This window comes from Sinohyriopsis cumingii, chromosome 1, assembly GCF_028554795.1.
Source record: "Sinohyriopsis cumingii isolate HCF-2022 chromosome 1, ASM2855479v2, whole genome shotgun sequence".
Classification (NCBI taxonomy): domain Eukaryota; kingdom Metazoa; phylum Mollusca; class Bivalvia; order Unionida; family Unionidae; genus Sinohyriopsis; species Sinohyriopsis cumingii.
In genome coordinates, this window is record NC_142961.1 from 75,354,238 (window position 1) to 75,376,613 (window position 22,376).

The window sequence follows — 22,376 nt, forward strand, 5'->3', positions numbered from 1 at the left end:
ATAGCTATAAATAAGTGTAAAGTTGTCCTCAAACCCAAAATCATACCCACCACACCAAGTGGCAAGGTAATCCTTGAACTAAGAGAAAAGATACCTCTACTAAAAAAACAGATAACAAACAATACAGACCAGAACAAATCACCATGGTTACAAAAACCACCAAGGATTAACATTGAAGCTACCAAATTAGGCAATAAAGAAGGACAAGAAAACTTACTAAAACCTGTACTGGTAAATGAAATCAACCAAAATTACCTGGACTATGTTAAAATATATACCGATGGATCAAAAACAAACAACCCACCAAGAACAGCAGCAGCAATAGCCATCCCTGAATTCAATATACAAATGGGATCCAGATTACCTGACTACTGCTCCATTTACACCACTGAATTCTGGGCTATACTTGAATCATTACAATGGATCAAAGACAACCAAATACCTAAAGCAGTCATTATAAGCGATTCCCTAAGCGTTATCAAATCGATCCAAAATCGCAATACACACTCTAGGGAACAATTCCTCAACATAGCATGCCAATTAATCGACGATATCACCACAGCACATCAATTAGTCAAGCTCATGTGGATACCGTCGCACATTGGAATCTCTGGCAATGAAACAGCAGACAAAGTTGCACAAAGCAAACTAGGAGATCAAAACTCTATCAAGCTTAACTATAACTCTACAGAAGCACTAAGCTTCGCACAAACATATATAGACCAAAAATGGCAAGATTTTTGGAACTCCTCCACAAAAGGTAAAAAGCACCATGAAACCCAAAAAAACGTAGATAGGAACATACAGCTACCTAAGGGTACCTATTTAGAACAGAAAACCATAAACAGGATAATAAATGGAAAAACTAAACTAGCAAGCAGTTTTGGAAGGTTTATAGGACCCAAAACCAGCAACCATTAACTGCTTTAACTGCCACACCACCGAAGATCTGCACCACATGTTCAATATATGCCCAAAATATCAACCTGCTAGGAAAATATTTATCAAAAACCAAAAAGAGATTGGATCACCACACACATACCCAGAGTTACTTATGGACTCTAACAAAAATAAACAATCAGCATATAAAAATATAAATAAATTCATAGACTCAGCAGGACTTAGGAACAAGATATAATTACTATCCCCACAAAACCAAAAGACCCAGTAACTAGCTAAATAAATTTAGAAGCCACCACATAAAAACCCATAACATATTCAGTTTTATAAAAGATATTAATAAATAATTCACTTACGAAGCACCTATAAAAAACTAAGGAAACCGCAAAATCGGATGTCCTAGATGTCATTAACGAACCGAGTAATCAGCTAGGACTCCGGTCCTAGATGTTCTTAACGAACCGTGTAATCGGCTAGGACTCCGGTCTCTTGCTAAATAAAGTATAAATAACATTCAATCTCTAAAAACATTAATAAATAAATAACTTAAACAGGCAATATCTAAAAACTTATAAATAACATAACGTAGGAAGCACACCCTAAACACCTCGACTAGTAATACCATAATAACCTTGAAAATCTCTCTTCATACATGATTTCTACTAACAACCTCTATAAACAGCATAGACCCCCCCCCCCTTTTTAGAACATTTTGACAAAAAAAAACCACACAAAAACCAAGAAACACAAGGCAAATGGAACAAGAAACCAGCGATGTAAAGCAACCAGGACCATTCGCGAGCTCTCCTTCCCACTAGTGACAGCCAACCATTCAATTGTAAATGACCTTTATGGACCCACAGATTGAGGCCAAACTATCAGGGTTCCTTGAACCCATAAGGAAACAACTAACAGGCTGCAGTGCAGACAGAAAAAGTGGCACATGCACAATTGTGTGCATGCCACTATAATTAAACTCAACAACAACAACAAATTACCAAATCTTACCTATTAACAAATCTTACCTATTAATAAATATTATTAACAAATTCTATCTATTAATAAATCTTGGCTATAAACAATTCCTGCATATAAGAAAACTTTAATCATATAAAAGGCAGGAAAGATAAGTAGCCAAAGTGAATAACAGAATTGGCTGTTTTTTTGCAAAAAAGTGGATCCTAATGTCATTCTTTGGTATGTGAGTTTCTTGATATCTTGAGGTTATTGTAAACGTTTGTGTGGCTTCTTTCTTATTAATGGAAATTATCATTTTTTATTAAAGGAAGTTTCTTATTAATGGAAGTTATCATTTTTTTTAAAGGAAGTTTCAGTTATCTCTCTGAAACTTGGCAGAAATATTGGACTAGTAGCCCACATGCCTTTTGCTTTCAAAATTCATAAATTTCAATATGTTTGTCAAATTTTCTGTTCAATCATTAATTTCTTATATGCACTTTTTGCTTTGAGAGTTAAATTTTAAAAATGTTTGATGTATCTCTTGGTAAATATATTGGATTAGTGGATTAGATGTGTCTTTTGCTCTTCAGAATCTTGCATTTTCAATATTTGTACGCATTTGTCCATTTTGGGTCCATCTGTCCATCATCTTTCAGTTTCATTAGTTGTGTGCTTTTGACCATGTTTGGTCTATCTCTCCTTTATTCTTTTGACCATATTTGGTCCATTTATCCATTATTATTTTGCCCATGATTGTTCTATCTCTCCATTATTATTTTATTTCTAGAGCATATCTCTCAAACTTTTTACCTATTATTTTGACCATGTTTAGTCCATCTATCCATTATTATTTTGTCCATGGTTGTTCCATCTCTCCATTATTATTTTGTTCATGGTTGTTCCATCTCTCCATTATTATTTTGTCCAGGGTTGTTCCATCTCTCCATTATTGTTTTATTTCTAGAGCATGTCTCTCAAACTGTTAATGTTATCACTCTAAAACTTGGTATGTATATCGGACTAGAGGTCTACATCTTAACTGTTAAATTTATCACTCTGAAACTTGTTATGTATATTGGACTAGAGGTCTACATCTTGAACTGTTAAAGTTATGACTCTGAAACTTGGTATGCATATCGGACTAGACGTCTACATTCTTAAACTGTTAAAGTTATGACTGAAACTTGGTATGTATATTGAACTAGAGGTCTACATCTTAAACTGTTAAAGTTATCACTCTGAAACTTGGTATGTATATTGGACTAGAGGTCCGCATTCTCAAACTGTTAAAGTTATCACTCTGAAACTTGGTATGTATATCGAACTAGAGGTCTACATCTTAAATTGTTAAAGTTATCCCTCTGAAACTTGGTATGTATATCGGACCAGAGGTCTACATCTCAAACTGTTAAAGATATGACTCTGAAACTTGGTATGTATATCGGACCAGAGGTCTACATCTTAAACTGTTAAAGATATGACTGAAACTTGGTATGTATATTGGACATGATGTCTACATCTCAAACTGCTAAAGTTATCACTCTGAAACTTTATACATATACTGGACAAGTGGTCTACATGTGCCTTTTGCTATTTACCATCCTTCTGTTTCTATATAATTAAATACTTTTGTCCTTCAGTCTGTTCATCCTTCCATCCTTTACCTGTACTTTTTGCTTCTGGAGCATAACTTTCAAAGCATCCATGGTATCTCTATGTTAAACATGTTAGACTAGACATCCATATGTGCCTTATGGTACATGTATTAGATTAGACATCCAGATGTGCCTTATGGTACATGTATTAGATTAGACATCCAGATGTGCCTTATGGTACATGTATTAGATTAGACATCCATCCAGATGTGCCTTACAGTAAATATATTAGACTAAACATCCATCCAGATGTGCCTTATGGTATATACATTAGACTAGACATCCAGATGAGCCTTATGGTAAATATATTAGACTAAACATCCATCCAGATGTGCCTTATGGTATATACATTAGACTAGACATACAGATGTGCCTTATGGTACATGTATTAGACTAGACATCCATCCAGATGTGCCTTACAGTAAATATATTAGACTAGACATCCAGATGAGCCTTATGGTAAATATATTAGACTAAACATCCATCCAGATGTGCCTTATGGTATATACATTAGACTAGACATACAGATGTGCCTTATGGTACATGTATTAGACTAGACATCCATCCAGATGTGCCTTACAGTAAATATATTAGACTAGACATCCAGATGAGCCTTATGGTAAATATATTAGACTAAACATCCATCCAGATGTGCCTTATGGTATATACATTAGACTAGACATACAGATGTGCCTTATGGTACATGTATTAGACTAGACATCCAGATGTGCCTTATGGTACATGTGTTAGACTAAACATCCAGATGTGCCTTATGGTACATGTATTAGACTAGACATCCATCCAGATGTGCCTTATGGTACATGTATTAGACTAGACATCCAGATGTGCCTTATGGTACATGTGTTAGACTAAACATCCAGATGTGCCTTATGGTACATGTATTAGACTAGACATCCATCCAGATGTGCCTTACAGTAAATATATTAGACTAGACATCCAGATGAGCCTTATGGTAAATATATTAGACTAAACATCCATCCAGATGTGCCTTATGGTACATGTATTAGATTAGACATCCATATGTGCCTTATGGTACATGTATTAGACTAGACATCCAGATGTGCCTTATGGTACATGTATTAGACTAGACATCCAGATGTGCCTTATGGTAAATATATTAGACTAGACATCCATCCAGATGTGCCTTATGGTACATGTATTAGACTATACATCCAGATGTGCCTTGTGATACATGTATTAGACTAGATATCCAGATGTGCCTTAATGTACATGTATAAGACTAGACATCCATCCAGATGTGCCTTACAGTAAATATATTAGACTAGACATCCAGATGAGCCTTATGGTAAATATATTAGACTAGACATCCATCCAGATGTGCCTTATGGTGCATGACTAGATATCCAGATGTGCCTTAATGTACATGTATTAGACTAGACATCCAGATGTGCCTTAATGTACATGTATTAGACTAGATATCCAGATGTGCCTTAATGTACATGTATTAGACTAGACATCCAGATGTGCCTTAATGTACATGTATTAGACTAGACATCCAGATGTGCCTTAATGTACATGTATTAGACTAGATATCCAGATGTGCCTTAATGTACATGTATTAGACTAGACATCCAGCTGTGCCTTAATGTACATGTATTAGACTAGATATCCAGCTGTGCCTTAATGTACATATATTAGACTAGACATCCAGATGTGCCTTAATGTACATGTATTAGACTAGACATCCAGATGTGCCTTAATGTACATATATTAGACTAGACATCCAGATGTGCCTTAATGTACATGTATTAGACTAGACATCCAGCTGTGCCTTAACGTACATGTATTAGACTAGATATCCAGCTGTGCCTTATGGTACATGTATTAGACTATACATCCAGATGTGCCTTAATGTACATGTATTAGACTAGATATCCAGATGTGCCTTATGGTAAATATATTAGTCTAGACATCCAGATGTGCCTTATGGTACATATATTAGACTAGACATCCAGATGTGCCTTATGGTACATGTATTAGACTAGACATCCAGATGTGCCTTAATGTACATATATTAGACTAGACATCTGGATGTGCCTTATGGTACATATATTAGACTAGACATCCAGATGTGCCTTATGGTACACATATTGGACTAGACATCCAGATGTGCCTTATGGTAAATATGTTAGACTAGACATCCAGATGTACCTTATGGTAAATATGTTAGACTAGACATCCAGATGTGCCTTATGGTACATGTATTAGACTAGACATCAAGATATGCTTTTTGATATACATGTTGGACTGGATGTCCAGGTGTGCTTTTTGGTATATGTATTAGAACAGATGTCCAGGTATACCTTTCGGTATTCATATTGATCTAGACATCAAGACAATGCTTTTTAGTATATGCATTAGAATAGACATCCAGGTATGCCTTTTGGTTCACATATTGAACTAGATGTGCAGGTATGTCTTTTGGTATACATATTGAACTAGATGTCGAGATGTTTCATTTGCTACACTTATTGGACTAGGTGTCCAGATGTTTCATTTGCTACACTTACTGGACTAGATGTCCAGATGTACTTTTTGATACACATATTGGACTAGATGTCAGTTGTGCCTGTTTGAACACAAATTGGACTAGACATCAGATGTGCCTTTTGGTACACATATTGGACTTGACATCAGATGTGCCTTTTGGTACACAGATTGGACTAGACATCAGATGTGCCTTTTGGTACACATATTGGACTAGACATCAGATGTGCCTTTTGGTACACATATTGGACTAGACATCAGATGTGCCTTTTGGTACACATATTGGACTAGATGTCAGATGTGCCTTTTGGTACACATATTGGACTAGACATCAGATGTGCCTTTTGGTACACATATTGGACTAGATATCAGATGTGCCTTTTGGTACACATATTGGACTAGATGTCAGATGTGCCTTTTGGTACACATATTGGACTAGACATCAGATGTGCCTGTTTGTACACATATTGGACTAGACATCAGATGTGCCTTTTGGTACACATATTGGACTAGACATCAGATGTGCCTTTTGGTACACATATTGGACTTGACATCAGATGTGCCTTTTGGTACACATATTGGACTAGATATCAGATGTGCCTTTTGGTACACATATTGGACTAGACATCAGATGTGCCTTTTGGTACACATATTGGACTAGATATCAGATGTGCCTTTTGGTACACATATTGGACTAGACATCAGATGTGCCTTTTGGTACACATATTGGACTAGATGTCAGATGTGCCTTTTGGTACACATATTGGACTAGACATCAGATGTGCCTGTTTGTACACATATTGGACTAGACATCAGATGTGCCTTTTGGTACACATATTGGACTAGACATCAGATGTGCCTTTTGGTACACATATTGGACTAGATATCAGATGTGCCTTTTGGTATACATATTGGACTAGACATCAGATGTGTCTTTTGGTACACATATTGGACTAGATATCAGATGTGCCTTTTGGTACACATATTGGACTAGATGTCAGATGTGCCTTTTGGTACACATATTGGACTAGACATCAGATGTGCCTGTTTGTACACATATTGGACTAGACATCAGATGTGCCTTTTGGTACACATATTGGACTTGACATCAGATGTGCCTTTTGGTACACATATTGGACTGGATATCAGATGTGCCTTTTGGTACACAGATTGGACTAGACATCAGATGTGCCTGTTTGTACACATATTGGACTAGACATCAGATGTGCCTTTTGGTACACATATTGGACTAGACATCAGATGTGCCTTTTGGTACACATATTGGACTAGACATCAGATGTGCCTGTTTGTACACATATTGGACTAGACATCAGATGTGCCTTTTGGTACACATATTGGACTAGACATCAGATGTGCCTTTTGGTACACAGATTGGACTAGATATCAGATGTGCCTTTTGGTACACATATTGGACTAGACATCAGATGTGCCTTTTGGTACACATATTGGACTAGATGTCAGATGTGCCTTTTGGTACACATATTGGACTAGACATCAGATGTGCCTGTTTGTACACATATTGGACTAGACATCAGATGTGCCTTTTGGTACACATATTGGACTAGACATCAGATGTGCCTTTTGGTACACATATTGGACTAGACATCAGATGTGCCTTTTGGTACACATATTGGACTAGATATCAGATGTGTCTTTTGGTACACATATTGGATTAGATATCAGATGTGCCTTTTGGTACACATATTGGACTAGATGTCAGATGTGCCTTTTGGTACACATATTGGACTAGACATCAGATGTGCCTGTTTGTACACATATTGGACTAGATATCAGATGTGCCTTTTGGTACACATATTGGACTAGATGTCAGATGTGCCTTTTGGTACACATATTGGACTAGACATCAGATGTGCCTGTTTGTACACATATTGGACTAGACATCAGATGTGCCTTTTGGTACACATATTGGACTAGATATCAGATGTGCCTTTTGGTACACATATTGGACTAGACATCAGATGTGCCTTTTGGTACACATATTGGACTAGATATCAGATGTGCCTTTTGGTACACATATTGGACTAGACATCAGATGTGCCTTTTGGTACACATATTGGACTAGATGTCAGATGTGCCTTTTGGTACACATATTGGACTAGACATCAGATGTGCCTGTTTGTACACATATTGGACTAGACATCAGATGTGCCTTTTGGTACACATATTGGACTAGATATCAGATGTGCCTTTTGGTACACATATTGGACTAGACATCAGATGTGCCTTTTGGTACACATATTGGACTAGACATCAGATGTGCCTTTTGGTACACATATTGGACTAGATATCAGATGTGCCTTTTGCTACACATATTGGACTAGATGTCAGATGTGCCTGTTTGTACACATATTGGACTAGACATCAGATGTGCCTTTTGGTACACATATTGGACTGGATATCAGATGTGCCTTTTGGTACACATATTTGACTAGACATCAGATGTGCCTTTTGGTACACATATTGGACTAGATATCAGATGTGCCTTTTGGTACACATATTGGACTAGACATCAGATGTGCCTTTTGGTACACATATTGGACTAGATGTCAGATGTGCCTTTTGGTACACATATTGGACTAGACATCAGATGTGCCTTTTGGTACACATATTGGACTTGACATCAGATGTGCCTTTTGGTACACATATTGGACTGGATATCAGATGTGCCTTTTGGTACACATATTGGACTAGACATCAGATGTGCCTTTTGGTACACATATTGGACTAGATGTCAGATGTGCCTGTTTGTACACATATTGGACTAGACATCAGATGTGCCTTTTGGTACACATATTGAACTAGACATCAGATGTGCCTTTTGGTACACATATTGGACTAGATATCAGATGTGTCTTTTGGTACACATATTGGACTAGACATCAGATGTGCCTTTTGGTACACATATTGGATTAGATATCAGATGTGCCTTTTGGTACACATATTGGACTAGATGTCAGATGTGCCTTTTGGTACACATATTGGACTAGACATCAGATGTGCCTGTTTGTACACATATTGGACTAGACATCAGATGTGCCTTTTGGTACACATATTGGACTAGATATCAGATGTGCCTTTTGGTACACATATTGGACTAGACATCAGATGTGCCTTTTGGTACACATATTGGACTAGATATCAGATGTGCCTTTTGGTACACATATTGGACTAGACATCAGATGTGCCTTTTGGTACACATATTGGACTAGATGTCAGATGTGCCTTTTGGTACACATATTGGACTAGACATCAGATGTGCCTGTTTGTACACATATTGGACTAGACATCAGATGTGCCTTTTGGTACACATATTGGACTAGATATCAGATGTGCCTTTTGGTACACATATTGGACTAGACATCAGATGTGCCTTTTGGTACACATATTGGACTAGACATCAGATGTGCCTTTTGGTACACATATTGGACTAGATATCAGATGTGCCTTTTGCTACACATATTGGACTAGATGTCAGATGTGCCTGTTTGTACACATATTGGACTAGACATCAGATGTGCCTTTTGGTACACATATTGGACTGGATATCAGATGTGCCTTTTGGTACACATATTTGACTAGACATCAGATGTGCCTTTTGGTACACATATTGGACTAGATATCAGATGTGCCTTTTGGTACACATATTGGACTAGACATCAGATGTGCCTTTTGGTACACATATTGGACTAGATGTCAGATGTGCCTTTTGGTACACATATTGGACTAGACATCAGATGTGCCTTTTGGTACACATATTGGACTTGACATCAGATGTGCCTTTTGGTACACATATTGGACTGGATATCAGATGTGCCTTTTGGTACACATATTGGACTAGACATCAGATGTGCCTTTTGGTACACATATTGGACTAGATGTCAGATGTGCCTGTTTGTACACATATTGGACTAGACATCAGATGTGCCTTTTGGTACACATATTGAACTAGACATCAGATGTGCCTTTTGGTACACATATTGGACTAGACATCAGATGTGCCTTTTGGTACACATATTGGATTAGACATCAGATGTGCCTTTTGGTACACATATTGGACTAGATATCAGATGTGCCTTTTGGTACACGTATTGGACTAGATATCAGATGTGCCTTTTGGTACACGTATTGGACTAGATATCAGATGTGCCTTTTGATACAAGGTAGTATATAAGTTTTGAGTCATCTACTAACAACTATGATAAGTGGTGTACAAATTTACAGTGCTGGACCATATGTTAATTTCAGCAGGAGTTTTTACACATGTTGTAGACCATGGAATTATGTCTTCTTTAGATGACTTGTATTTTCGTACATGTCAAATATAAATTGAAGACAAAGACAAACCTCTAACTCATTTTGTAAAGTTAGTCATCATGTTTGAAGAATGAGGCCAAATGTGTCAGAATTTCTGTAAGTATATCCAGAAAACTCTTCTATTAACTGTGTTAGATTTTATATGCTTCTTCATAAACTTTAAGCTTTAACCATTTTTTTATATATTAGATCAAAACATGCAGCCTTGTAATTATGATGGATTTCAGACTAGATCAATTTCACTTGAAATGATTACAATATTATTTTTTTAAACTCATTTCTTTAAATTTGTCAAGAGATCATAACCAGTACAAATTCAATGAAAAACAAAACTGGACCATATATGATTCTAATTATATGTTACTGATTGACTAATAATAGTGTTTTACCATCCCTAAACTCTCTTTTTAATAGAATATTTGATTCTGGTAACGTTCCCGAGGAATGGGGTAAAAACATTATTGCCCAATAAATAAGAAATGGAGCAGAGATGACCCTAATAATTATCGAAGTATATCCTTTATTAATACACTATGCAAGGTTTTCACAAATTTTTAAACAAAATAATTTTCTCTTGGGCAGAGAAAAATAATCTCATTGATGAGGCACAAGTTGGCTTTAAAATGAAATATAACACTATTAATAACAAGCCTCAGCCCAAAAGTACTTATCCAGAAGAATGGGAAGATTTTGTTGCCTTTTTGTTGATTTTAAAAAGGCATTCAACAAAGTTGATCATAGAAATCTGTAATCATTACTTATCCATTTAGGTTCCTCAAGGTAAAATAATAAATATACTAAGAAAAATGTGCCAGAGTATACATCCTTAAGAAATTGTGTTAGAAATACTACTAATTTGACAAATTATTTCAACTGTAGCCCAGTTTTATTTAGTTGTATGTAAATGTGTGAGTATGTGTGATTTGGATTTTTAATTTAGCTGTAACAATTTTTCAGTCATATCACTACGATGTCTGCAGTGTGGCAGTTTATAGTGATGTCTAGTACTGGGGCATCATGCCGCAGACATGTAGCATGCCAAGCGAGGCAGCTGTTAGTACCATTTTTATAAGTCTTTGGTATGACTCGGCCAGGCATCTAACCCATGACCTCTCACATCCGAGGCAGATGCTCTAACCAATAGGCCACCAGAGTGGTCTTGTATGTAAATGATCTAACCTCAGAATGAAGAAGCAAATGTTGCAAAGGCAAAGTTTGAAGAATTAAGTGTTTTAATGTACACAGATGATGTGATAAACTGTTCTGATGCAGTTAGATTACTGCAACAACAGATATTACAGGAAGCTTTTGTGATAGTTGGTCGGAGCATATTACTAATTATAAATCCCTACTACAATGTGAGAAATACCTCTCATGTAATATACCTTTTAAGTTAAGGAAACATTTAGTGCAAGCCATAAACTAATAATTGAAAGACAGAAAAAGAAAAAGAATTGATAGAGCATTGAGATTTTGTGAACTGCAGAAGAAGAAATATTTATATAAAAGAGAATGAATTTTATTTGTTTGTTTTTGCCCAGAACATGATATTATTAGAAGATGAAATCAAAATAATGTATATTATGTACACCAAACATTGAAATATTTGTCTCACTTATGTCCAGCAGTGATGTAGTGTTGGTGTATAATTTATCACACTAAGTGTACAGATAATTTGCTAGGAATAAGGCTGCTTTATTTCCATTTGAATAAAATCATGTGAAAATGTTGCTGTTCAGAAATCAGTGTAGAAATAAGTATTGAAGTGAATCAAGAATTTATATTTTACCTGTGTTAACGAAAATGCAGTGTTCTAATTGTGTAAATCATAAAATATAATTTTGTATTAGGGGCAGGAACCTAAATTATTGAAATAAGGTGACTTTAATTTGAATCTTTAAATTTTTTATTTTATATTAAAACTTTGTTCTCACCATTAAAATGTATTGATAAAAGTTTTGACCTGAAGTTGGAAGATATAGCATGATGATACATTTTTTAGTAAAATATTGGTTATGTTTATCTTCAAATTGTTTTAATATATTCATCCAATTAGAAGTATTTTTAAAAATGTTTCCAAATCTGAAAGTTATTAAAAATTGTCCCCATGTTCAAAATAAAGTTATGAGACTCCATCTGATTGATTATAAACTTATTGCATGACATGATCTGCCATAGAGAAATGAAAGCAAGAATATATTTTGTGGCAGAAAAAAAATGGCATTCTAACATGGATAAATAGTAAATGTCCAGTACTATTTTTTTTTTTAAAAATATAATAAATCTTTGAAAAAAGAAAACTGATTGAGAATTATGAACTTACATAAGAATTATGAACTTAAATGTTAAGCAATGAAAGTTTAATTTGAGACTCTGTTCTTTAAATACATATATTTTCTCTTTGACAAGTGTTTAATATATCAATATTCATATGACAATCAGTAAAAATCAGTATAAAAAACATTAAAAAATCCACATATGTTTGGAATATTCTTTGATCAGATTGACAACAAATGTCATGATTTAGACATTATTTGTAGTTATGAAAAATATAATATTTATTGGCAATAAAGATATGAAAACATGACCAGGTTTCATCAGAGCAAAAAATGACATCTTCATTTGAACATGGCTGAATGGCAAATGTGCAAAATGAAAGTTTTTCCACATGTACATGAATAGTTTAAAGTTCAGGGACTTAGCAGATTTACAGGGCGGCTCATAACCATTGGAAGAAAATACAATTTCTATTTATATTACATAAAAACCTGTGTAGATTATACATGTATCAATTAATGAAAGCAATTAGTTTATGAAAAATTTGTGTGTATATATCATTGTAATGGGTTCATTAGAAGAATAATTTGTGGCAAAACTTTATTCTTTGAAACATCAATTGCATGGTAACTTGTGTGGTTTAATAGTTCTTGAAGGTTGCATGACTTAAGGGCTGACCGTTTAATTCTGAGCGAGTGTAGGAAGGGGGGGTGATTGGGATTTTTGGGTTCTAAATACAAAAATATTCATGCTTTGATTCGTAGCATAAAGAAACTATATATTCTATATGATACATTATTTGAAAACAAAAATTATTGAGAGATAAAAAAAGCAATAAAGAAATTTGATAGATAGAGAATCTAAGCCTCGCACCCATATTATGGTCAGCCCCTTAAATCAGTATATTCAAGGTTATTAAATTGAAAAATATAATATTGAACATTTCATCTACACTCATTGCTTGATCTAGACCTGCGTAAGGTACTTTTTTTTTTTTAATGAACTTCCTGGGCTGAGTTTTATACTGTACCTAAATTGGACCGGTGATAATTGCAATTTTCTCTCTTGGCTGTTTTGAAAGAACTGAGTTTCGATTCTTTTGCTCTAAATTTAGCTATATGCTTCCACTTATTGCTATTCTGGATTACGATTAGTTATAATAAACGTGTTGCATTGGATATTTTTTTTCGAAAAACTAAGACTTTAATACAATGACCAGGATATTCTCAGCATAGGTAATTTATATATTGACATAACTTAGACGTGTTGTGAGAGTTCCTCGGGAGAGAAATTTCTCGTTGTTTGAATTTTAAGAGAATTTTATACTTTATTGAAGTATCTGTGTAGGTTACGAATCATTCTTTCATCTAAAATTTGGTAAACTATACAGTGCAGTTAACAAATAAAATTAATCCATTTGGTGACGCATTGGTTGTCTTAACAACGGTGACAACAAGATGGCGGTAAGCCCAAGTAGTTTATCGTTTAGAAACATGTTTTCGATGTTCACCTAAACCCGAGAATGAACTTGTAATGGATGTTCAGAAGCAAACTAAAAGAAGCATGAACCATAATTTTGTGGAGATATACTTTACAATAGTAAATAAATTTGAAAAATAGTTCTAACTCTAATGAGACCATGACAATATTATACGGCCACTTTGCATGAAAAAATAGAAGAAGCTTTATCTAATGTTACTTGTTGGAATACAGCTTCATGATTAAGTTATTTTGTTAACTGGACAGTTACTCAATAGATTTGACACAATATGTACAAGAATGTCAAACGAAAATAAATAGTGACAGGGAAAGAAACTCTAAAACAAATGTGTAATAGCAATAAATGAAGTGCAAGCAAAGAATGTGAGTAGAGACCTCATATAAGAATAAATTTAAAAAAAACAAGATTGAAAAAAGGCAAGACACCATTGCTTTTCAACCATCAGTACAACTAGTCTGGCTTTCATAGGTGTATTAGGGACAATATCCAGACTGACAGTTTTCTCTGTCCCACTCTGCTATTAGGCTAAACCCCCAACTCGGATGAGATTGAATGACAGCTTCCATCTGAAGGATAACAAGGAGTCAGCTTCAGTGGATGTGACCAGTATTGGCATTGGGGTTTTGCTTGTGAGGGGGCAATGCCCCCAGGTGCCAGGTGAAGGGGGCTTACCAGTATAATGGTGCAGTTTTTCACAAAACATATTTTGTAGGTGGAAGGAAAGAGGTTGGCAACTGGCATGTAAACTGTTCACAGTGGCAATGTAGTGGCAGAACTAAAGAACATTGCTTACATGCACCTTGATAGGGGTGTCACTAAAGAACATTGACTTTAGGTGCCAGGAACTCTCATGCCACCACTCTCTGTGCATGAATGTGTATCCACAGGATTATTGTCATGAGAAACAAACTGTACTTAAAGCAGTCTGTTTTAGATAAAAGCAGATGAACTTATTAGTATGTGCACAACTCATTCTTATTGAGGTATCAGTTAGATGGCAGCTAGAATATTGACCAGGTCATATACAACCTTGTATCAATTGTAATTTTTTTCTCTCTAACTCTAAGAGATTTTCACCTAATATGTGTGTGAAACTCTGTGCCTTATTCCTTTTCCCACTCTTATGTGACAGTCTGCATGGAAATCTGTACACTCTTCCATGGTTCTCATATGTCCATAGACAGTACAGTCATTGGTAAACAAAAGCATGTTCTAGACAAGAGCCCATCAGGCAGGTTGTTGATGAAAGTGGAAATAGCAGAGGACCTAAGACAGTAACTTGTGGGACCCCACTCATCACTGGGACTTTGTCTGAAGTTGCACCTTCAATGATGACATGTTTTTGTATGTTTAGAAAGGTTTGACTGTGTCAGTCTGTGGTTTCTGAGTTTTGTTGGGAAACACAGTCAAAGCCTTGGAGAAATCTATGATGAAGCAGAGCTAAACATTTTGAATAGCCCATTGCCTAGAGCCCCCAAAATCTAGATCAGGTACCTCACATTTTTTAAGTGTGTTGTCCATTGGACTTATCACCAAAAAAGTGTTATCTAATGTGCCTGAAAGAAACATTGAGCACACTGACAAAATGCTGCATTTTCATTGTGAAGTTTCTTGAAAGATTTGTAAATTTGTAATATTCAGCCTTCTGCTGATTGCAGTTCCTCTGCCTTATGAAGGTCATCAGTTTAATCTGCTAATTGTATTGAAAGCTTTAACTTTTTATAGACAGTGAAGCCTGTTAGGGATGAATGAGGAATAGTACTAATTCTGTTCTTCATATTTCACTTGTTTCCTCCGATTAGCACCCACTTGTCTTGTGTTTGTAAAAATGAACTGTGCCTTACTCACACTCACTTGGTAAAGCATCAGTGGTTAAATATATTGTCAGACCTATGCAGTTGTTTAACAATTAAGCTAAGCACAGGGATTAATGACTTGTAAAAATTGGTTTTGTTGATATACAAAGTGAGTGTTGACATACAAAGTGTTTTCTATAATTTTGATACAGTCACAATACTATGGCATGAAATGAATATAAGAAACTTAAAGCTACCATTTTTTATGATTGATATAAAACAAGAGACCAAAGCCTCTCTGACTTCATTTCAGTTTTCAACTTTCCTAAAGAAAATGAGGAAAATGTTGCAGCATAACTATTGAGTACTGGTTTATAGACCATAGAAAGCATTGCTTTTAATGAAATCAAATAAATCATAAATTTAGAATACAAGGTCACACAATTGTTTTTCAGAAGCTCACTATTATGAGAGGAAAATGCACACAGAAGTATAATATGTTTATCACATTGTTATTTTATTTTTGTTTCAGTTACAAAATTGTGTCAGAATAAAAGTAAAAAGTAGCACCTTGTAAGGCAAGTGAATTTTGAGTCAGAGCAAATTATTTTTTTATAGCCACCTACCTTTTGTCTATGTTGGAAACAGTTTCTTTGAGAACTAACTTAAGGTGATGAGTTGAGTCTTGTAACTTCTCACTTGGAAGCCATATTTATAGTCAGTCAAAATGTGGTTGTTGTCCAAGTATTTAATTGTGTTCCTGGTAATGACATGTTCTAACATTTTGCAGCACAGGCATTCTAGGGATAGAAGGCATTAGTTGCTGGCATCAGTCCTTACTCTTTTCTTAAAGACAGCAGTAATACATGGATGACTTCATTCATCGGGGACTGTACAGGAATAATATATAAAAACATTAGCACTATGCAAACTGCATAACCAGCATAACATAAAAGAAAAGAACAAAACCCACTTGTCCTGGATTAGTAACTTTAAAAAAAATTTATCTTGACCTGCATAATATATCACTTGTCCTTGGCTTTAAATAACATAGATAGAGATCTGGTATTGTTGAATGAGTTCCGTTTTTTTATTATTACTGTAATACTTTTAGTTTTTTGTTATTACACATATTATAAGTGAGGGGGGCCTTATTATGTAGGATGTTCCAAATATAAGTGTATGGGCCTTATTATGAGGGACATAACACACATAAGTGGAAGGGTCTTATTATGAGGGATATTCCAAATATAAGTGTGTGGTCCTTATTATAAGGATGTTACACACTTTATATGTAATGGGTGGCCTTATTATGAGGGATGTTATACACACTATAAGTGAGGTTAGTGCCTTATTATGACAGATGTTCCAAATATAAGTATGGGTCCTTATTATGAGGGATGATCAAAACATAAATGAAGGGAGCCTTATTCTGAGGGAAGTTCCAACAAGATTTTGTCTTGATAGTACATTAAAACACAAAACTTGAGAATTTAATGATATAAAATCACATAAAAATTGATTCTTATGAAGCAAGAACTAAAATAAAGAGAAACAAGTGAAGTAGCAGTGAAAAAACTTTTGACCAAGTGATATCGCTGACAAAACAAAATGAACCTCCAAGCCTGCAACCAATCTGGTTCTTTTTGCCTTGTTTTTTTTTTTTTTCACTTCAATGAGTGATTATATATATAGTGTAGGATCCAGCCAATGTGCTTCTGTATCAGTGTACATTCATTTCACAAAGATGCAGATGGTACTGGGCTCAAAACAGCCTTATGGCAGCAGTATATTTTGGGAGAGTATGAGCTGTGAGGTGCATGGCTGTGGATCAGAGTTAGAAATCAGCAGTTGTCCAACTTTTCACATTCACAGAAGCTGATTTGGTCTGGAAAATTGGGCTATGAAATTTGATCAGCCCAGTAAATTTATCACACCAATGTCAGATGTCTCCCACTATTTTGCCTAGATTTAATGCATTATCTCGTAACACTAAGAAAATAATAGACTAATTATTTCAATGTGAATTGTACAGTAAATGTACATGTGGTCACCAGCAAACATCCTTAAGTCATTCAGCCCCAATCCCGCCTGTAGGCATGATGAGGCTGTACCCTACTTCCGAGCTCTGCAGCATCAAAGTCATTTAAGATACACCAAAGTGGTTGGTATTGCAAAAAAGCAGACAGATTTAGCTCTACAATGATACCAAATAATCTAGATGTTCTAGTTGCACTACACAATACAGAGGGAAAAACCGAATTGTTTGGACCTGTTTTTTTTCACCCAAAATTCACCTATGGTCGGAATCTAATTTTATGTCTGGATTTTAGACCTTTTGGCCTCAGATTTAAGGCAGACCAGTCTGAACTGCACACAGACAGGTGAACCTTTGCAAAAACTAGGATAAGGTGGGCATTTGGAATAAAGAGTGGTCTCCATACGAAAATGGTAGGTCCATTAAGCAACAACAACAACAACAACAAAATCCAACTTTTACCCTTCTGCTCATGCGTGAGCAAAATACCAAAGGAAAATGATGTTTCTAATACATCTAGGCATTAGGCTAATGGAAAATCTGTTGAAAGTCGATGTATTTAGGATGTATTCAGAAATAGCCCCCAAAATGTGTTTCCTACTCGCATTTCAGGCAAAAACAACAAAAACCTCCAGAACTGAATGAGTTAAGAGCCATTAATGTACTGGTAAGTTTGCAGAACATGTCCTAAAACCATTATGAATACCTAATAAAAGTAGTCAGAACATTCTTTGCATCCAGTGTTAAATGTTTTGGTTGTTTTAATTTGCAGTTAAAAAGAAGCACACTCTGAGAGAAAATTTTGGCCATGATTCCACCAATGGAGTTCCCACCATTTGACCTGGAGGCATACCAGCCACCAATATCACTGTGGACATTGGTAGAGCAGCATGTCCCTGAACATGAAAAGGAGGAGGTGAAGAACATGTTGGGAGAATCCCTTGTTGATCAATCTCTGGAGCTACACCAGGAGGTATGGTTTATTTTCCACTGTACAAATTGTAAATTTTACCATTTTTGTCTTGCTAGAATTAAGATTCAGAGACCTTGGGATATATTATTTATTTTCAATGGTGTCATTATCAACAGTATTAGTATTTTATGCTTAAATCTTTTGGAAAGTAGTATAAAATACTTCATAGTATGTTTTACAGGAGGAGATTAAAGTGTTCTATAGAACTGTTTTAACAAATTTTTGGCAGCAAATGTTGGTGCATATGTAATATTGTTCTGCACATGACTGCAAGTATGTGTGTGCATGCATGCATGCTTGTTTTGCCACTCCCATGCAGTTTCCAGTAACTGCATACATATCACTCTAGTTTCTTGTTTAATAGCAACAATAACTTACCCATCTCTATTGCACAACTTTTTTATGCCGCAAACCTAAGACACAGTCCACTCGTGGACTTCACATGCCTATGTGCAGATCAGTCATTTAATGGTTGTCATACATAACATCACCAGAGAAAAATTGCTAGTTGAGTCTAAACACTGCCTTTTGGTCTTCCCTTAAGAAATTTTCTTTTGTGTTAATCTTGTGTGTTTAGAAATAATGCAACATATTTGTATCATTTTCATTTAAATAATTAAGAATCAATTCAGTATTTTTTCCTTTTCACTATTGTATTTTAATAATGGTTCCCATGACCCATGTGTTGTTATTGTGTGTGTCTGTGTTGTTCCTTGAGAATAATAAATGTTTAACAATTGAAATGTCTTCCATATTAAGAAAAGTCAGGTAAATCCTCATGAGTGGTTTTGTTGTTTACCTTGTGCAAATACACAGAGAGGATGTATATAGAATGTTGTATACAAGCAGGGGAGTGTCATGTGTGACATCATAATTACTTTCATTATTTATTTTTGTCTTTCAGAAATTTTAATTAAGCAATTCTTAACTATCACTATTGCTGAATACCCCCCTTCCACCCCACTCTGATGTCCTGGTGTAATTGACATCTAAAGAAAAGGTGATTTTTCTGTACATGGTTATGTTTGATGCATGAGTGGATCATGTGTTATTGAAAATCTTCCACCCTGTAGGAAGAAGTGTTCACACTGAACAGGCAAGGTATTTAAGCATGAAAAGTAATGCTATGCAGTAGTGATGGGTAAGTTTTGTTTGATTAAAATTAGTGTTATCCCCCATAAAAGCTACATATTTCAACTTTGGGGATGGATCCAAAGTCACATATTGACTATATCAGTTAATTCTTACACATTATGTTAAAAGATTGTTTGAAATTTGAGATGGTTATGATCAAGAAACCACACACACCACTCATGTTTATTAACTTTATATTCTATGATTAAAGGGGCCAGGTTCAAAGGTTCATAGGTATTAATCATAATTAAAATTCTTTCTACACAGACCCAAGCATTACTTGAAATTTGGAAGGATTATCGCGAAGAAACCATGACTGTCACTCCAATACCTTCACTGCCAGAACCACCTGGTGTTCGAGACAGACTTGTACAGGAGATTCAGTTTTTCATTGAAAGTATACGTGATAAAGCCAAAAATCAAGGAATGTAAGTAAAGGGGGAAAAAATTATATTTCTGCTTGGGTACTATATCAGCTTGCATGTTAATGATTTTACATGTTTATGTCCCTGGTATGTAATTAGGTGTGTTTGGGCTGTGGCTGTGTGGGGATATAGCTGTTGGTATATCCATTTATTGATCTGTTCATAAACATATTTATATTTGATGGATACATGTAACTCAAATTGTTCATGCATTTTTACCAAACTTTATACATATGCAATCAAGTTGAATAGATTTCTTGTTTTTTATACTTATAACTTTCTGCATTCAGTATGTTTTATGTTACTATGGAGACAAAGGGTAGCTTAAGTAGAAATCATTATACCATATTTACCATATGTTTTCGGACACCATTTGTTTTCGGACACCGTTTTTTGGGAGGAAATTTAATATTTAAATGCCTTGTAAGTTTTCGGCCATAATCTAGGAAGATGTGCTGCATCGTTTTAATGTAAAATTCACAGCGTGTTTGTCATTAATTTAACTGATACAAAGTTCACTTCATTTGGTCGCCAATTATTTAATGTGATCATGAACTTCTATGAACTAATATAATTTAACATTTATAAACATATGAATGTATGTATGTATGTATGTATGTATGTATGTATGTATGTATGTATGTATTATGTATGTATGTATGCAGATAGATTGATAGATAGATAGATAAACATTTTATAGTAAGCCATACACAATAGATAGCAATACATGTATCAAAGAATGAAAAGAAATATGATTTAATCCTGTAATATATTTAAATGTATTATTCAATTTCAAGTAGCTTGTCCATAGCCTTTTTGAGGTCCTTGGGCAAAAAGCCCTCAAATTCCCTATTTCATGAGTAATTTATATTATAGATTCAGTAAACACTTTTCCCTATTTCATGTGTAATTTATATTATAGTTTCAGTAAACACTTTTCCCTATTTCATGAGTAATTTATATTATAGATTCAGTAAATACTTTTCCCTATTTCATGAGTAATTTATATTACAGATTCAGTAAATACTTTTCCCTATTTCATGAGTAATTTATATTATAGATTCAGTAAATACTTTTCCCTATTTTTACATTTAGGAGCTAATACTAGCTTTGAAATAATGTTTTTTTATATGTTGGGACAAGTAAATACCTTCTATTTTAAAATACTTAAGTTTCAAAAAATCATTTTTAGCTTATGAATATGTGGTTCTTTATTATATCTGTATCAGGTTATTATCCAGTGAAAAATTGCATGTTTTCCCATATACAATATAATTTTCCACAACACTTTATACCAAAATACTTTCAAACATTGTATTACAGAAATGCAGAGAAAGTCTTGTCAAGACATAATACAGAAATCCTTGACTATGCCCTGGACTCCAGCCGTAAGTGCAACCTATATGAAGTTAAAATTATTCTTCACTGTTATGAGCCTCACTGTTATAAGGCACTTGGTGATAAATGGGAATCATTATTGTCACCTCTTCTAAATTTTTAATAGAGGAATGGGTGTAATTGTATTTATTTTTTATCACTCTTGTCATGTGTATGTGACATACACATGACTAAAGATAAAAATGAAAAGATTACATTACAGGGATATAATACTGTTACACTACATGGATAGAATATTGTAATGCTACAGGGATTTAATCCTGTAATGCTACATGGATAGAATACTGTATTGCTACAGGGATAGAATACTGTAATGCTGCAGGGATAGAATACTGTGATGCTACAGGGATAGAATACTGTAATGCTACAGGGATACAATACTGTGATGCTACAGGGATACAATACTGTGATGCTACAGGGATACGGTACTGTGA

At 34.8% G+C, this 22,376-nt stretch overlaps 1 protein-coding gene across 1 annotated transcript in view; it reads left to right on the forward strand.

The window, feature by feature from the left end:
* The first annotated feature begins 13,937 nt into the window (after window positions 1–13,937).
* The window catches only part of LOC149807138 (uncharacterized), a 29,367-nt gene continuing 20,928 nt past the window's right edge, over window positions 13,938–22,376 (forward strand). Inside the window, exons 1-4 of the mRNA XM_089934301.1 lie at window positions 13,938–14,140; window positions 18,785–18,985; window positions 20,387–20,547; window positions 21,868–21,932. Coding sequence (XP_089790427.1) covers window positions 18,821–18,985; window positions 20,387–20,547; window positions 21,868–21,932 — 391 coding nt within the window. The 5' untranslated portion in view covers window positions 13,938–14,140; window positions 18,785–18,820. The remainder of the gene's footprint in view (window positions 14,141–18,784; window positions 18,986–20,386; window positions 20,548–21,867; window positions 21,933–22,376) is intronic.